The sequence below is a fragment of the Aythya ferina genome (assembly GCF_964211825.1).
Source record: "Aythya ferina genome assembly, chromosome: 20".
Taxonomy (NCBI): Eukaryota; Metazoa; Chordata; class Aves; order Anseriformes; family Anatidae; genus Aythya; species Aythya ferina.
The window spans coordinates 558,456-575,330 of record NC_140318.1 but is presented as its reverse complement, the minus strand read 5'-3'; the positions used below and the strand labels follow the sequence as shown (position 1 = coordinate 575,330).

Sequence of the window (16,875 nt, the reverse complement as noted above, 5' to 3'; positions counted from 1 at the left end):
CGCGGCTGAGGCTGCTGCCCGTGCCGGGCCGTCCTGCTGCTCTTCGTGCCGGTTGCGTGCATCCCGGGCGGGGCAGGGGCTGGAGGCGCTGCCAGACAGGTGCCCCAGCGCTCCCTCTGTCCCGTCTCTCCCACAGTACGACTACAGCTTCAGGACGGAGCAGAGCGCGGCGGCCCGCCTGCCGCCCAGCCCCACCAGGTGCCCGCCGGTGCCGCCGTCCTGAGGGGCTGCCGGCGCTGGAGCAGCCTCGTGCGCGCGTACTACTGAGCGGGATGCGGCGCTGGGGCCCTGCCAGCAGAGCTCTGCTCGTCCAGCCATCGCCACCCACCCTGCGCTGCACCGCCTCCTCCCGCACACGTTGCTCCACGCGTTTGGATCGTGCAACCCTTCGGCAGCTGCCCTCGGCCTTATACGCTGCTGCGGACGAGTCTCCACGTGAGTACGTTACTCAGAGCCTGACTGGCAGTCTCTTGGTTGCTTCTATTTCCATGTACCCTGCTGCAGGACAGTCACAAAAACAATAGACTGTAACGAAGCCCTGTGAACAGCAAGCTGTGAGCTCACAGACGATCGGGAATGCTCAGCAGCGAGCCCTGAGAGAGAGTAAAAGATAACAGCCGGTTAACAGCAAACTCCAGACCTCCTGCCCAAGCTGGCTGCTTTGCTCTCGTCACCCCGTGCACGTTGCTGAGCAGGCGGCACCGAGCCATGGCAGACACTTCATTGGCCTCTGCTGAGGTCTGGGCATGCAGCAACTCTGCCGTGGCCAGGTTCAACCCCAGACTGTGGTCTTCTTTTTTGCTGTAGGCTCGTGGAGCCAGGGTCACTTGCTCAGACCTGCTCTGGGCCCTCTCCTCAGTTGCTGCCAACGGGGAGAAGCACAGAGATCACGAGCGGCACTGCGGTCTCTGAGGTGAAGCACGTTTGCTTTGCACAGGGTGTCCGCGTGTCTGGCAGGACCTCAAGTGACAAGCGTCCCATGTGTCCTTCCGGGCTGGATGCTGACGGCAAGCCAGCAAGACCCCTGCAACGTCATGCTGACCCCTCGCTGCAGCTGCCTGCTGAGCTGTGGCCCTGCTGACCAGGCGGATGCTGTTACCTGTCTGTTACTTTGGACAGTTTTCTCATTTTTGCCCCGCTAGCTGCTAAAACAAAAGAGATGTGCCTGTTCCCCTTTGCACTCACGGAAGGAAGCACTGAAGTCTGGCGTAGCACAGGATGAGAGTTGATGCATTAAACCCTGACCTCAGCCTCCTTGTGATCGGTGACCTTAGCTCACTCCTGAGTCAAATGCATGTCTTGGAGAACTCGGTTGTTGTAATGAGTTACTTAGAAATGCCCGTCTGACTCTGTGCTGCTTTTTCAAGTCTCTGCTGTAGAACAAAACTCCATCATGGCAGCAAAATGGCAATTTTTAAGTGTTCAAATGTACAACTTTTTGTATTGTAAAATACTGATTACCTAACCCTATTGAAACGCAATTGCCATAGTAACAAGTAACAGTATTGCCGCTCTCGGTCTGGGTCACATATATGCCCTGACCTGCTTTGCACTGCTTTTGGTTGATCTTGTATTTTCTAGTTGGACAGAATGGTAACTAACAGTAGGTTTTGTACTGTCAGCTTGTATTTTTTATTTGTACATATGTAAAATATTTCTTGTCCAAAGATTCATTTCTGGTTTTAAGGCACCATACCATATCTCTTAGGATAATGAGCACAATATACCTTAACATTCAGGATAGACTGATTCCCGTTATGTGCTTCAACTTCTTCTAATCAGGTGATAATTTTCTAAAACTGCCTCTGTAAAGCAAGGCTGTGCAATTTAAAAGCATAGGCAGATTTGGTTGCAGGTGTGTCATAATTTGGTCAAAAGGATTAAAGCTATGTCATTTGCATCAACTCTGGAGGTTTGGTTGACCCCCTGGAAGTGCTCATTTACTTGAAGGTTGCAGCACCATTTTTAGTTCTTATTTATCCTGCAGGAAAGCAAAGCCAGACCTCACTGCCAAGCTTCACAAAGGCTAGATTGATGATGCCGACATCAACAAATGAACATACCATGGCAGCCTGGTCATTCGGCTCAGGTTCACTTGAAGTTCAAATCCACTCTATGCTGTAGTAGTATGCCCATCTCATCCATCTTTTGTCGTTCTATTTTTCTGCTTGTAATTTGTTCTGTAGTTTTCTGTGGCATCCACTTATAGCTTCTCCTTTAGTGGACACTGCAGGTAGGTCGAAGCTGACTGCAGCAGTGCATTCCTCGTAGCTTTGGGACAACAGAGTTGCAGACAGCTGACCTTCCCTGTTACTGATGGTGGGCGAGCAAGGGCTGCAAGGCTAGTGCTAAGCTGCCAGTGCAGAGTCTGCAGAGCTCCAGGGGCAGTTCCTGCTGCCAGGAGATAGGGAGACAGCTACAAGGAGCACCTCCTCCATCCGTGTCTTCCTGTGCTGAAGGCAGGACTGACCATGCCACAGTGAGGAGCAGCTTTGGTAGCTGCCAAGCTCAGCATCCAGGCACGCACTTCCTATGGGTGTCTTGGGAAAATGGGCACATAGCTTTGAGTCCCTTCCCGTGAGATTTAGCTTAGAGCATCTGGAGATAAAACCTGGTGCTTTAATATTTATAGTGACAGTTGCACTTGCTCAGTCTTCTTAGGGGTAGTAAGTTCAGCTTTCTCTTCAGTGACCTACAAGAAACACTGGATGGCTCAAAATGCTGCCAGGACATCCAGCTGGGACAAGCATCTAAGAAATCTTCGGGATATATCTGTATAGTTGGTTCTCACTGTCTCTTCTCTTAACACTGGCCTAGCAAAGCTACTTCAGGGATGCATCTGCAAAGAAAATTGGAAGATAAATTGGTCTTTACAGTGGGGTTTTGCACTGTGGCACTTCAAAGATAGCTGTTATCAAAAGCATGGTATGTCTGCATGAGTGCAGTAGAGATGTTTTGAGTAAAGAGCTACAGCTGCTGAAAGCCAGTTGTGCTCTCAGACATGCTAACCTGAGGCTAGAAAACTGTGGACATCTCCAAAGCCGAGAGGGCTCAGAGTCAATACTCAGAAGCACAGCGAGGCACAGCACAGGGTGGCTGATTTTACCTTCACAGTCCACTGGTTCTAGGAAGCTTTCCTGCTGCACCTCTGAATTCTGCATATCGCAGGCATCAGATCAGCATTTCCACAGGCAGGTTCTATTTGCAGTTCTGTAACTTTTGTACTCTCAGTAACTCATTGCAGGGCTGGTCCTTGCATCCTCACAGCAATGTGCCAGAGCCAGCACAAGCATCCCTGTCGGATAGGCAAGTGTGCTACCACTGGTCCAGGCAGTAAATATTCAGGGAGCCTGATATTGATGTTTGTCTGTGGGGAAGCCTTCTGGGGCATAAGAGGTGGGGATGTGTCAGTGGGAAGCAACAGAAGTGGATTTGCAGAGCTTTACCAGATGCGTTTGGCTACCTTCTTTCTGTTTCTAGAACAAAACCGGACACCAGGTAGCTTAGTCTTGTGGCTGATGCAGAGATTAGTTTGCCAAATTATCCAACAGATCCATATCTCTGCAACAGAGACAGAAGAGCAGCAGTGAGGGGTTTACTTACTGTAAAATATACCTTCTGATGTGAGTTAGTAGTGACGTGCTGCCTCCTGGCTTTCCCACAGCAGGGAGCGTACCAAGATGAGTCATGGACCGTCCAGGACAGGCTGCAATGTCTAACATGTTCCTTACGGAAAGGCAAGAAATTAGTGCAGAAAGTAATGTAAAGCGTGAACTTTGTGGTAAAATTCAAGTGTGGACTGACTTAGCAGATGTCTTCCTGTGGGAGCATCTCGTAGCTGTAGTTGTGTAGGAATAAACTTTGTCATACTTCGTTCCTTTGACTGTCACTGAGATTGCCTCAGTGTTTGTAGGAAAGGATCCCTTGTGAGCCTCCTGTGTAGTAGGACGTTGTTGGTAGTTCGTTCCTTTGGGCTTGTTGGGTTTCACACCCGCCCCGTGCCCCTGCTGGTTTCCTGAACTCCTCCAACCGAACCTGCAGCCTCAGAGCCTGTAGGAGGTGCTGCCTGGGCACGGCGCGGCTCGGTGGGTGCTGGTGGCGAGGGAGCGCGTCCAGGAGCCTGGGAGCCTGCTGTTCCCTTGGCCCTGACAATCTCCTCAGCAGAGGGAGGTCGGGGCGCGGCGCCCTCCGCAGCTGGCAAGGCCCACACCCGCCCTCAGCCCCTGTCCCTCAGCGCCCGCGGAGCAGCAGCTCCCCAGGCGGGGCACGCGCGGCCCTGCTGCCCTGTGCCAGGGCCGGCCTGCTGTGGCTCTGCCTCGCCATCCTTCAAACCGCACACGGCACAGACGGCTGCGGAAAATGGTGCCTACGACACTCGGCTTACCCGTGTTTTTAACATAAAAGTAAAACTCCTGCTGTGCCCGCCTCACGGCACGGGGGTGTTGCTGGCGGGGCGAGCGCCTGGCGAGGGCGCCCAGAGCCCAGCCCCACGCGTGGCCACATCCCCCAGCAGCACCCCTCGTGCGAGGGGCCGGGCGTGCTGCAGAGCTGCCCTGGGCCCTGCAGGCCCTGCCCGGGTGAGTCCCCTCCTGAAGCACGTGTCTGCGTTTCAGCATTACCTCAGCCTCCAGCCTTGACGAACAGACGGCGTGTCCCGGCAGCGGGACAGCCGAGCGGTGTCAGTTAGCTGTTCTGAGCCATAAACCAACAGCGCTGCGGGTAGGGAGGGTGTTCCTCAGTTAATTAAAAGGCTCAGTAAGGTGCTGCTCAATTCATTCAATACAGGGACACCAAACAGGTTGGATATTATGGTCATTTATTGTGAAATTCTTTGTAAACAGCAACAGTTTTGAATGCCATCATACGAACATGAGAGAAACCTTTTATGCAGTTGGAAAGTGTTTTTTTAAGATGCTATGCATTTTGTTGGGTTATTGAAAGTGAATTTACTGTGCATTAATCTAATGAATGTTATTACCTTTTGTATTTATTTTAGATGACTCTCCTGTATTTTACAAAGGGAAGTTTCATTGTGTGATAACTTAGTCTGTATTCTTAATATAATTGTTAAATAAAATTTGCTTTAATCAGTTTATTCTCTGTTTTGCATGTGTATGTTCCTTGGGACCAGCTTGCACATCTTCCCTCTGTATCGTTGTTGCGCTGACTTCTTCAGATCTCAAACCTGGATGTTTTGCAAGTAGTTAAAACACATCAGGAGAATGAAACATGAGTTAATGCTTAGTCTGAACTCTGCTGTACTGTAGCAGTTTCAGCTGTGTCACCTGGAACTATTTGTATTTCTAAATGAGATTACAAGTTTGTTTGATACAGGTGATGCTTTCTAACAGTAGACTTGGACTTCAGTGAAGCAATTGGCTTTGTACCAAGATGAACACTTGTTAAGGAGCTAGAATGGTACAGGTGGATGGTTCTTGTGGTGTCCTACAGAGGTGAGTTTTCTTACCTTCCGTCTCTGGTTTTGATCATGTGGAATTATAAATCATCACTCATATGTGTCCTTGGATTGGAAGGTCTCAGAAAGGAACGGGTACTGCAGGCTTTAATGCAAGAGACTCATTTACAAAGGTGCTTTTTTCTCTGTCACAGCTGTGCAGGTCACCTTCTGCTCCTGCTTGGGGCCAACAGGGGCTTTCTGAGCAGTTTTGGTAGGACATGAGGGCTGAGACCAGAGACACCCTTTCCTGTGCTCTCAGGGTACCCAGGAAGGTGAAGGACACTGCAAGAGATGTGACCTGAATTCAGACACAGGAGTAATAAAGAGATGGGAGCAGAGGAATCATGAGCAGTTGGACCAGGAGCTGTGAATCCCTGACGAGGAGCTGGGGAGCAGCGTGACTGCCCGCAGTGCTGACAGGTACCCTGACTGACTGAAGCAGGTATGTCAGAGGTTATGGCTTGATCCCCACCGTAGGTAATTCGCTTTTGCTTGTCTTGTTTTCTATCCTTGAAAATAAAATATAAGAAGTCTTGGAAAATCAATCCAAAATGTCTCTGTTAAACTTTATGCTGCAAAGTCAAAAATCAGTAGTCAAAATAGCTCAGCTGAAGTGTTTTCTGGAGGATAAAGGACCACTCGTGATCCCTACGCTGCTGTACAGGCAGTGTCCCAAATGTGGGTGGCAGTGAGTGTGTTCAGTACAGTAAATGCTGGCAAAGTCGGTGAAACAACTTGTTTATCCTCTATAAAGATTAACAGCTTTAGTGACCCGTAATTATCAACTATATAATTTGCATTGTGTGTCATTATGAGGAGGTCAGGTTTAAGTCACGGAGTCAGCATCACAGCTTGGCAACACCAGCGTCTGAGCTTGACTTTTCAGCACAGTCTTTCATTGAATTAATTGTTGTTACCGTGCACATGCTTGTGCGCAGCCGCTCCCTCGGACGGCCTTTCTGCACCGCAGCGCATCCCCTGCTGGGGACGCTGCCGCAGCCCAGAACAGGGAGGGCTCTACTGGGAGCTCCTGGCATTGCAGCAGAGCACAGCAGGTGACAGCAGCATGCAGCAGGTGACAGTAGTGTGCAGCCTGAGTGCAGCGTGCAGCGTGTGTGGGGCTGCAGGGCACCTCGCAACTGCAGTCCCCAGCTCCCTGGCTCCCTGGCTGCTGCCCGCAGTGTTGCGCAGTGACCCGGCAGCAGGCAGGGCTTTCGGGCAGGGCGTTCAGGCAGAGCGCTGAGGCAGGGCTTTCTTGCCTGGAGGCCACCCAAGTGGCTTCTCTCCTGCGCAGCATTTCGGCTCGGGGCTGCCCCAGCAGGGATGGAGGCTGCACGTGGGCCAGGTGGGAGCATTTCTGTAGACTAAGAGCAGCCCTGCCCAGCTCAGGGCTCCGTGGTCTTGTTTTTTACAAATATTATAAACTGGGATTCTGCAGAAATAAACAGGGTTTTATAATCAACTCTGAAATACGGCCGTGTTTTAAGAGAGGCAGTTAAGGGTGGAAGTGTGAGTTACAGGGAAGGTGCCGTGCTTTTATGACTCAGGGTCTGTACTGTGTGGCCCTGCTTTGTGCTTTCTTTGTCAAGTGCTGCTGCAGAGAGTTTTAACGGCACTGGAGGGACGTTGCTGGGACTGGCCTCAGCTCAAGCGCCTGCTGTCAAGTGTGGTGCTGGAGGGCGAAGCCCCTTTGGTGGCTGCCTCGCAGCGGCGGGGAGAAGCCTCAGCACTGGGCAGGACGGGGAAGGACCTGGCACGGGGGCTGTTGGGCAGCAGCGAGGGCAGCGCACAGCGTGGACAGAGCCCTTCTGTTGCACCCTTGTGAGAGCCCTTGGGGGCAAAATGGATTTCTCAGCTACAGAGAGGCTAATATCACCCCATTAGAACTCAAATTTGTTATTCTTTGTGCTTAGTTATTTTTCTGAACTTGACCCAAGTGGTGGCGTACGCTATGACCTCTGCCATCTTCTCTCACCCCAGCCAATATTTCTGTCTCACATACTTAGAGTGGCCTTTGAATTAAAGGAGATTAATACCCGAGTTCCCAACATTCTCTTCAGGCACATGTTTTTATAACCTTTTTAAAGCGAGTACCGCTGGTTCTGCCAAAAACTAAGAAACTGCACCGTGGAGTTGCTGTGGGAGCCGTCACCGGCACCTGATTGAATGTCCCGGCCGGGGGAGGAGGCAGGCGCGGGGGGCACGTAAACCAGGGGGGGCTGGTCCCGCACCACCCCCTGACCTCCGTGGCTACGTGCAGCATTCAGGCGCGAGCGGCCGCCGACCCGTCACTGCGCAGGCAATGCCTGCAGGGTCGGCTGCTGCCTCTGCCGGGGGCTGCACTCGGGGGCAGCGCGGGCTGGGGCTGCACAACTCCTGCTGGGCGGCAGCAGCGCCTCCGCACCCGCCGCGAGGGCTCATCCCTGGAGCTCAGCTTGGTTTGTGGTTGGAGCCAGCGCCGCCCTGGCAGGGCTTGTGCGCCCCTTCCTCTGAGAAGCTGCTCGGAGGCCTCTGGGACTGCGCTGCTGTTGAAGTACTCCAGGTTTCACCAAAACCCTAGTATTTCTGCTCAGCCTCTGATCTTTGTATTTCCCAATTCAGCTGCTCAGAATCCCCCTGTAATTATCGAATGTTAAAAGATCCTTCACCGAATATCTCTGCCATTTCTGAGGAGTTTCTTCTGAAGCAGCCATGGTCGAAAGATCTGCAGTGACTGGCGCTGGTGGAAGGGGGTCACCACCACCGCTACCAGGAGCAACAGCGACGCTCAAAGCCAGGGGGAGCAGTGGTGTCCTGCCCCCACTGCTAGGCACGATGTGATTGATGTTTGGGCTGCAGATGCTGGCACGTGGGCCACAGCCAGCGCGTGGAGCAGTGGAGGCAGCTGCACTGTGTGCTATAGGTCACGGTGTTCAAAAGCGGATAGAAAGAAACCCAGAGCCTCACCTGCCATGTTTCTTGGTGCCAGTGCCTGAACAGCATTTCCTTTTGTTATGAAAACCCCTAAGTCTCAATCCATTGAGCCGTCATTTCCTCCTCAGCTAAAACAACATTCTCTGGTATTTCAGCTCCTTCTCCTGTGCTCATCCCTTTCAGGCAAAACAAATTTAAAATTGTCTGCCAAGAGATTTTTGCTGCCCAGGGGACCGCTCAGCTGCGTGCTGGGAGGGGTGATGGCCCCAGGCCCAACAGGGGCCAGGACGGGACGGGGCGGGCGGCTGGGAGCGACCTGCCAGGGAGGTGTGTGCCACCCTGCAGAGACGTGGCAGTGTCACCGCCTGGCGTGGGCGCCCGGTGCCAGCTGGGTACGGCCCCTTCGCTTTGCTCCGGGGCTGTGGGACCTGGGGCGCCTGCGTGGAGTGGTCCCGGAGCTGGTTTGTGCTGAGTGTCATTCAGAGAATTTGTTTTCTAAGGAGAGTCAATAAATTAATTGAACTTCGAAGGCAGCCCTTCTGCTCCGTTTCATGCTCCAGTCACTGGGAGCTGCCATTTGTCCGAAAATGTGAGCACCTTGTCATTCTTACTGCGAGGCAGGCCTCGTCTCGTGAAGATGAGGAAACAACAGGCACGAGGGGTGGAACAAAAGCCAGCCAAGGGTGCGTGTGGTGTCAGAAAGCTGTGCTGGGCTTTGTGTTTCTGTGGCTTTTTTGTTGGTGTTTGTTTTCTTTTCCCCTTCTCCCTCCTACAGCTTTAAAAATTAACTTGCCCTGGGAATTTCTGAAAACCTTTTCCTTTCTCTGCAATGATTGATAAGCCATGTAACTGATTGTCATGGCCCCGGAGAGGATAAACATCTTCTGCAGTTTAAAATAAAACCTCCTCACTTCTTGGTTAATAAGTGTTGAAAGAAGCATAAATAGAAAAAACACAGGATTTCCATGACTAACAAGATGACCACATCAGTGAATGTTGTTTGGGGTTAAAAATGACTCAGCTTTTGCTTCCCCAGGGTAAGATGTTTTATTCCGCTGCAGGAAAGGCTGCCAACAGCACTTTGAAGGTCTAGCAAAGCCGACATAGCTTGGATTGTGAACTGGGAAGTGTTTGAATGCACAGTTAAAAAAAATAAAAATCCTGAACTCTGCTCCATGTGTGCAGATTTCTGAAGATAAAGGAGCCCACAGCTTTATCCAGCTTGTGCTGACTCTTTTCTTTTCAAAAGCCTTTTCAGATGTTTTCACTTTTCTGCTTGCTTTGTTGAAAGATGTAAAAATTTAAGACAACCACAAAATAAACATTTCAAAACTTTCTATTCTGAAAATTAGTGACATTTTCAAAATCCCTTGAATTCCAGTTCTGCATTATCAGAAATGAAGATGTTTGGCATTTCTTTGACAAATTTTTCAGGCAGGATTTTGTTTATTGATAAACTTTCTTTTATTTTTTTCAAAGAAAATAGATTTATTATTCGGTAGAAACACTAGATAAGTAGATGTCTTGTCAAAATAAAGCAGGTTTTCTTTATTAGAGTGAAATAGTAATGAACTCATCTGCTTCCAATATTTATAAAGAGTAGAGAAGGCCATTAATTCTACTGCTTGTGAATAAAACCATCTGTGATTTCTTTCCATTTGATGTGTTTTGGTTTTAATATACATTTTTCACAAATAAGTACAGGGATTTTTTGTGAAAATGTCACATTCAGAATCTCATAAAGAAAGAACGCAAAGAGGGGGGAAACGAAATGTTTTGTTAGCTAAGTAATTTCTCACCTTGCACAGAGAATAAAATTCATGCCAACTTTAACACATTAGGCGACAGAATTACATGTTCAGCTCTAATGCAATCCATGACATGTAACAAGGCAAATAGAGTATGTTTGGAAGTTTGTTTTCCTTTGGGAATCACACAGTACATTTAACCTAATCTGTCCTGACACTTGAATTATAACATTATGAGCTTCTTCAGAGAAGCAAAACGGTAGATGCCTCGTTTTAAAGCAAAGCAGAAGTTAATAAAACGGGCAACATGTCAAGGAGAAAAAGCCCGATCAAATCACGGTGCAATTCTCTGGAGGAAACAGGTTCTAGGTTGTGTGTTTTTCCACCAGATCTTGGAAGTCTCGTGACGTAGTTCTACTGAAGCTGAAATTTGACCTGCAGAATTTTGCTTGATTAAACCAAAAACTGTGAGAACACCCCAAGTGGGACCACTTTGTAGTTTGACTTGTGAGTGTTAGATCTTAAATTAAAATGAGTATTCATCCAGCTGCTCTGCCATATTTACATATATATTTTATAGTCTTCCCACCAACTCCTGCGGAGGCAGTACTATTTCATGGGTTTCCAAAAACGTGCCCGTACCCATTAAAGGAGCGCAGTGCAACGCGCTTGCCAATGCCAAAAGTCCCAACCAAGCTCCAGGTAACCCCCTCAGAGGGGCTTCCACAGGATTGCCCCTGAAGATGCCATCCGCTCCGTTCACTGCTTTGCACCCCCCCCTGGGGTCCCCAGGGGTGCCCGCTGCCCTCGCGGGGCCCTGGCTGAGGATGCTGCTGTGCCTGCAGGCACCCAGGCACGGCTGCGGGCAGTGAGCACCAGCGTGAGTAGGAACAATTGATTCTGGAATGTACAAAGCGAGTCCGTGGGGATTGCACTGATGATTCACGCAGCAGCCACAAACTGGCGTGTGAACAAACCTGCTGTGAAACCCCATGCCTTGCTGCTCCTCTTGAGAAACTGCAGTTTAAAAAAACACATCTTCCTTTTTTTTTTGCAGTAAAAATTAAAAAGTTACTTTTTGTAATCTGAAAAAGGCCTTTCAAGGAAGGGTTAACCCAAGTCAGATCAACAACTAGTACCTAGAGGCTCAGCTCCTGTGCTGTGCTTTCAGCTGCTCAGAGAAGCGCCTCTGGTACCCAGGCAGATGTGGAGCTGCCAACCCATGCAGCTGAGCCTGCGTGGTGCCTTTTTGCCCACGCTGAAACATCTTCACTGGCATAACTTTTTTTCCTACTTTTTTAAATTTAGAGGATATATATATATATATATATTTAAGGAGAATATGTTAAATCATAAACAGAAATTCACTGTTGGTTTTCACTGAAAAAATGAGGAAACCAATTATTTCTCCAGACATTTGGAAAAAGGGGGAGGGAAGAAAGAGAGAGAGAGTGTTTTGCCCCAAATTGCCACGTTCTTTTTAGGCTGCAAGCCCTCTTCTCTGTTGACTGCCTGAGTCAGGACTCGCTTTCTCAGCTAGTTCCTGCAGCTGTTGATTCCTTGGTGTGGCACGTTCATCTCTTAGGAGAGTTTTCATACTTATGTCAAACAGGTGAGTCTACCCCCTCTTATAGTTTTATAGTTTAGGCTTTGTTTCAGCTGCTTGGGCTTCATCTTCACCAAAATGCAGAGTATTAAAGTATCAAAGAAGTATTAAATGCGGTGTATTAAAGAAGGGTTCTCTGTCTCTTACTAAATATCTTTGGTTCTGCTTTGGATACAATAACAATGTTTTGCAAAATGTGTTTGTCTTCACTAATGTAGGGTAGGAGCTCCTGCTGGAACTAAACTTTTTCTCCTTCCACTGCTGGCAGCTGGCATGTCCTGGTGGCTCCTTGCTCGTCCCCGCATCTCCTGGGAGCAGACCTGCACCACCACGCAAGTACATGCACTGCCCACAGGAACAGGCCTTGTAACGATTTCTCCACTGCACAGTAACCTGACGCTAGAAGGGTTTTCCTGGTGCTTTCAGATCCAGTGCGGTCCCACCACTTGCGTACAGGCACCGCCTTCGCAGCAGCCGCGGTTTGATGCACAGCTCTTCTAAGGCAGAGTGGGGGCTGGAAGGAAAGGTTGCTTTCATCTGTTTGATAAGCTTGAGGACACTGCCAGAGGATAAGGACAGCAGCTGCCTCATGCTTTATGCTGAATGTCTGAATTTCTAGAAATTCAGGACTGGAGTTTGTTACTCCTTGGAAACTAACACTTGAGGTAGACGACTCGGGACCACTGAACTCCTGCACAAAGGGACCAGTGAAACCCAACAGGTTTCTGGGAGATGGCAGGCATGAAAGTTTATGATGGCAGAATTGTGGGAGAGTGTGTTCCCCTTCTCCAGGCTGATTCCATTTCCTGCATTCTCATTCACTTCTTTACATGCCAAAGAGATGATATATGTGTCCTTTATTACCCCGTTACTGTAACTCCATCTCCTTGTGAAAACCCATTCAAAGCCATGGGGTTAGAACTAGATCACTGGTGTATGGGATCGTGCACTGGAGATCCAGGCAGCAGGAGTTGTAGAGAGCATGTGCTATGCTCATGGAAATGAATTCTCTCAAATGCCACGTCCCATCTTAAAGACTAAAATGAAGACAAGCAAGAAAATTAATTGATTTATCTGCTAGTAACTGAGGTCAATAAACACATGGCTCTTACAGAACGAAGACTATTCCAGCAGGGATCCACTCCGGTGCCCACTAAATTATCTGCTGCAGAAGAGGGGCTGTGAATGCCCAGTGACCTAATGCTGGAGCCAGCTAGACAGGCCAGAGACAATCTGGCATAGAACAACGAGGATACGAATTGTTTAGAGCACTTCTTTGACCACATTAAGCTGCACTTTTAGCTGGGCAAGGAAACAAAAACTTTGTACCAACCTTGAAAAGTAACTGATTTGGGACATTAGCTGTAGCAGTTTCCAAGAGCAGTCACGTCTTAGATTCGGCCGAGTGTGGGTACTGTTTTGACAGGTTTAGGGGCACCCTGACCACAGGACTATGCTGGGTGCACCGCAGCCAGTCGAGCAATCAGTGCATCTGTGGAGGAGGCCAGGGAAGGACACCTACAGTCCTCTCTGTTGTTTTCCTCTCCTTGGACAGAGAGCACAAAACGTGCTGGGTTTAAACGGTCACAAGGAAAATCCACACTGGGTATTAAAAAACCTTCCTGCAGCTGAAAACATCCATGGCCTGGGGAGGCCTCCATCATTGGCCTCCATCGTTAAATCTTTGCTGCAGTTTTTGGGAGCAACAGAGGTGAAGCCAGGCTGCTCTGGGGAAGGTCGGGTGAAGCAGTGCGCGGGGTGTCCCCTGCCCCTCTGCAGGCAAATGCCCCTGCTGTGGGCACACAGGTGGGAAATCCCCACAGTCCTGGCAAAGATTTTGGATTTATTTTTGGGGGTGTTTGCTGGAAGCTGGGGGAGTCACTGACAAAGTCACTGAAGAGTCAAGAAAAGGGAGCCAGCCAGGGAAGCTGAAGTGCCATGAGGTCGTTTTAGGTCATTTCCCTGCCAGGGAAATGCTCCCAGCAGGAGTGTCTGAAAACAGACATTCTTCAAAAAAATAGGCAAGAAGCCTATTATTGCTGTTCCTTATAATGTGTCCTGCAAAAGCACCTGAGGGCTTCATCAGGATGCGACCCACAGCCAGGCAGCCTTCACCTGGCTGCCACTCACCCAGTGCCGGGAGGACACTGGGCACTGCGCACATGCTGTGGCGAGATGCACCATGTAGGGACCTGATGGCAGCAAGCTGAACCTTGCTGCTAAATGGGATTTGTTTCTGCAGTAACGATTTTCTCACCTGTATAAAAAAATCTCACTCACAATTTTGCCACCCCCAGAGCAGTGGATGGGGCTGCAGCAGGGAGCTGCACGCGTTCGTCGCAGCGAGTGTGTGAAGCAGCAAATCAGCCCAACAGCATGGCCTTGTCCATCTTACAGTGCCTAACAAGCTTTCCCCTGACTGGGAAAAAAATTTCTCGTGTCAGAGTCAGGCCATGCTCCTGGCAAAAACTGAGAAAGACAAACTTAAGAGCTATGTAAGAATCAATCTGTTTCCTGAGCACTGAAGGGAATGGAGGTGGTTTCCTATGACTGACTTTTATCTGAATTATGTGAAGATTTTCTACTCTTTCCACTACACCTAAATGTTTTCTGCAGTCTGCTGGCAGCGGCCTGTTGCAGCCAGAGGCAGAAGCCAGCTGATGGACTCAAAGCCCTTAATGCAAACTTTTTGCCTGTTCTAACTTTGAATTCCTTTTTCTGCTCAAATGCCTATTTACATGGAACTTTTAGGAACTTAATTATCCTTGAGACTTCTACCTCTCTATGAAATCTGGTTTAAATCAGTTAAAAAAAAAAAAGGAGTTCAAAGTTATTGGGTAGGACAGGCAGACAGACAAGCGTACATGGATCACAGGAACTTTGTTTTCATAGGAAACTAGGTTAAAAAAAAATCCCACAGCAGTTACCAGCTCTTTCAGTGGCAACCCCCCGTAGGTCTGGCGCAGCATTTGGGGTGTGAGGGCTCCCCTCAGTGCAGGCACAGCAATTCGAGTTCATGCTCTCGCTACAAGTGGAGGGAGACTGGAAGAAAATCTGCATCTCCTTGCCAGGAGGTGACTGTGGCAGCAGTGATTCTGCAGCCTGTCTGCTTTTCCCAGCTGGACGCAGATTCATGACATCCCTGCTTTCTTTGGCATGCAAACCTGTACCTAATTTCTTCTGAAAAGGGCCCTGAGGAAGTCAGCAGATGTTATTATTAAAGCATTGAGTATCAACAGCTCCTGAGATATTGTCAGTCCGTTAATGAGCTGATCAAACTGTGGAAAGCAAGGGGTTTCCCAACTTCTTATTAAGGAAAATAAGACCTCCAAGGTTAAAAGACTTCTTCTAAATTGCACCAGGTTTATAGGTTGCAAAATGTTCTTTAATCAGTTTATTCTTAGAAGGCTCTCGCTGTCCAGGCACAGTAGTGGGTGTTATCTTAAGTGGTCCCCAGAAGGAAACATAGCTGCTCTCTTCTGGTAGCGGTTACTGTCATTTTTGCTTGCTAAGTCTTCTTAACAAGCCAGTTCCCTGCAGTTTCTGCAAATCTTTTGTGAATTCTCTGTGCATCAGTGACAGCAGCTCTGCCCCGAGACTTCTGCTGATTTGTGGATTATTATGTTCTGCTGTTTAAAAGTTAAACTGAATTTCCTATCAACACATTTGTATTCTCTGTTTGGCAAACCTTAAATCTTAAATCTGCAGCCTTGTTTCCCAAGGCTGCAGAAGACACAAGATGCATGAGCAAGCAAGAAATGACCCTGAATCAAAAGTTTCCTTGTACCTCTTCTCTGCATTAACTCACTCCTGAACTATTTCTGTATCTGGGGATGCATGAACTATTGAGCAGATAAAAGCAACAGAAAATGGGTAACCTGTAGTGTTGGGTCTTTTGCTTACTGACACGTGATCTGGAAGCTCCTTTGGAGTTTTTCAGCTGCAGGAATGTTTGAAATCTAGACGAGAGTGCTAATGAAATTAGAGTAAATTGGTAACAGCTAAAAGCTTAGGAAAATCATTTATTATTTCTGTAGTTCAGCGGAAGACCATGATTTAAAGGTGAGGAGAAGCCAAGACAAATTCTTGTCTTGGGGAGTTTCATTATATCAGAAATGTAATTAAACAGCTATTGAGAAATGATCAAAGACAATACAGAGAAGGGCTTACTTTAGTCCCCTTATCTGCTCACTGATATAAGAAAGAAAGAAAAAATAAGGGGGAAGATGGACAAATTCCCATCCGGTGGAACTGTGTTCGGCAGTTGTGGTGTGCCCTGAGCACAGCAAAACACCTTTGTGAGCAGGGCAGGCAGCTTGCCCGCTGCCCGCAGAGGCTCAGCTGTCCAGATGCTCATCAACACTTCTTTCTCACTGTGGGTCACCGTGCTTCACATTCGTGTCCTGATTTATTTGAGCACAGGCATATTTATACCATCTGATAAGCAGCAACCGCTATAAATACATCTGTGCACTCCCTTTCGCTGTGAACCACTGAGGAAGGAGCATGTTGTGATAAATTGACCCTGAAATATAGCGTGTGATGAAATTATAAGACAGAAAGGATTGTGTCTTTCTGCTGTGGTTCAGTTACTTGTTTCTAAAAGCATCTACTGAACTGTGGCTTCAGGAGAACATTTTGGACATTACCTGTATTTTTAATCCAAACTCACGTCACTCAGTGAAACTTTATGGGCACTAATAAACAAACAGACCCTGAACTATGGCTCAGCATCAAAGAAACATTACCCTTTCCCCATTTGCCCAGCCCTCTGCCCCTTTCTGTTGCTCAGGGGGAGGCAGAAGCCCTGCTCAGCTCAGCCCTGAGGCACAGCAGGCATTGCGGGTGCGAGGTGCAGGCGAGCAGCCCGGAGCCCCGGGCAGGCTCCTCCTGGCTGTGCGAGCAGCAGCACCAAGCCTGGCAAAGGTCCTGCAGGCACCCCCAGCTTGGCCAGTGACCCCCATCCTGTATGTGGGGGGGCACGGAGCCGTTTCTGTGCTCCCCCTAGAGCCACCCCCCCTGCAGAGAGCAGAGGCTGGAGCCCATCAGCATCTCTTCGTTCCTTGCTCTGAGCGACGCCCCACGTAACCCACACCTTTTGAACCAGGAATGGCCAGCAAGCGCCCTTTCCGTATCCTGTACCATTTTGG

General features: G+C 48.9%; 1 protein-coding gene across 1 annotated transcript in view; it reads left to right on the top strand.

The window, feature by feature from the left end:
• The window catches only part of MVB12B (multivesicular body subunit 12B), a 64,688-nt gene extending 59,593 nt beyond the window's left edge, over positions 1-5,095 (top strand). The window contains exon 10 of the mRNA XM_084494279.1: positions 137-5,095. Coding sequence (XP_084350405.1) covers positions 137-223 — 87 coding nt within the window. The 3' untranslated portion in view covers positions 224-5,095. The remainder of the gene's footprint in view (positions 1-136) is intronic.
• Positions 5,096-16,875: the final 11,780 nt, after the last annotated feature.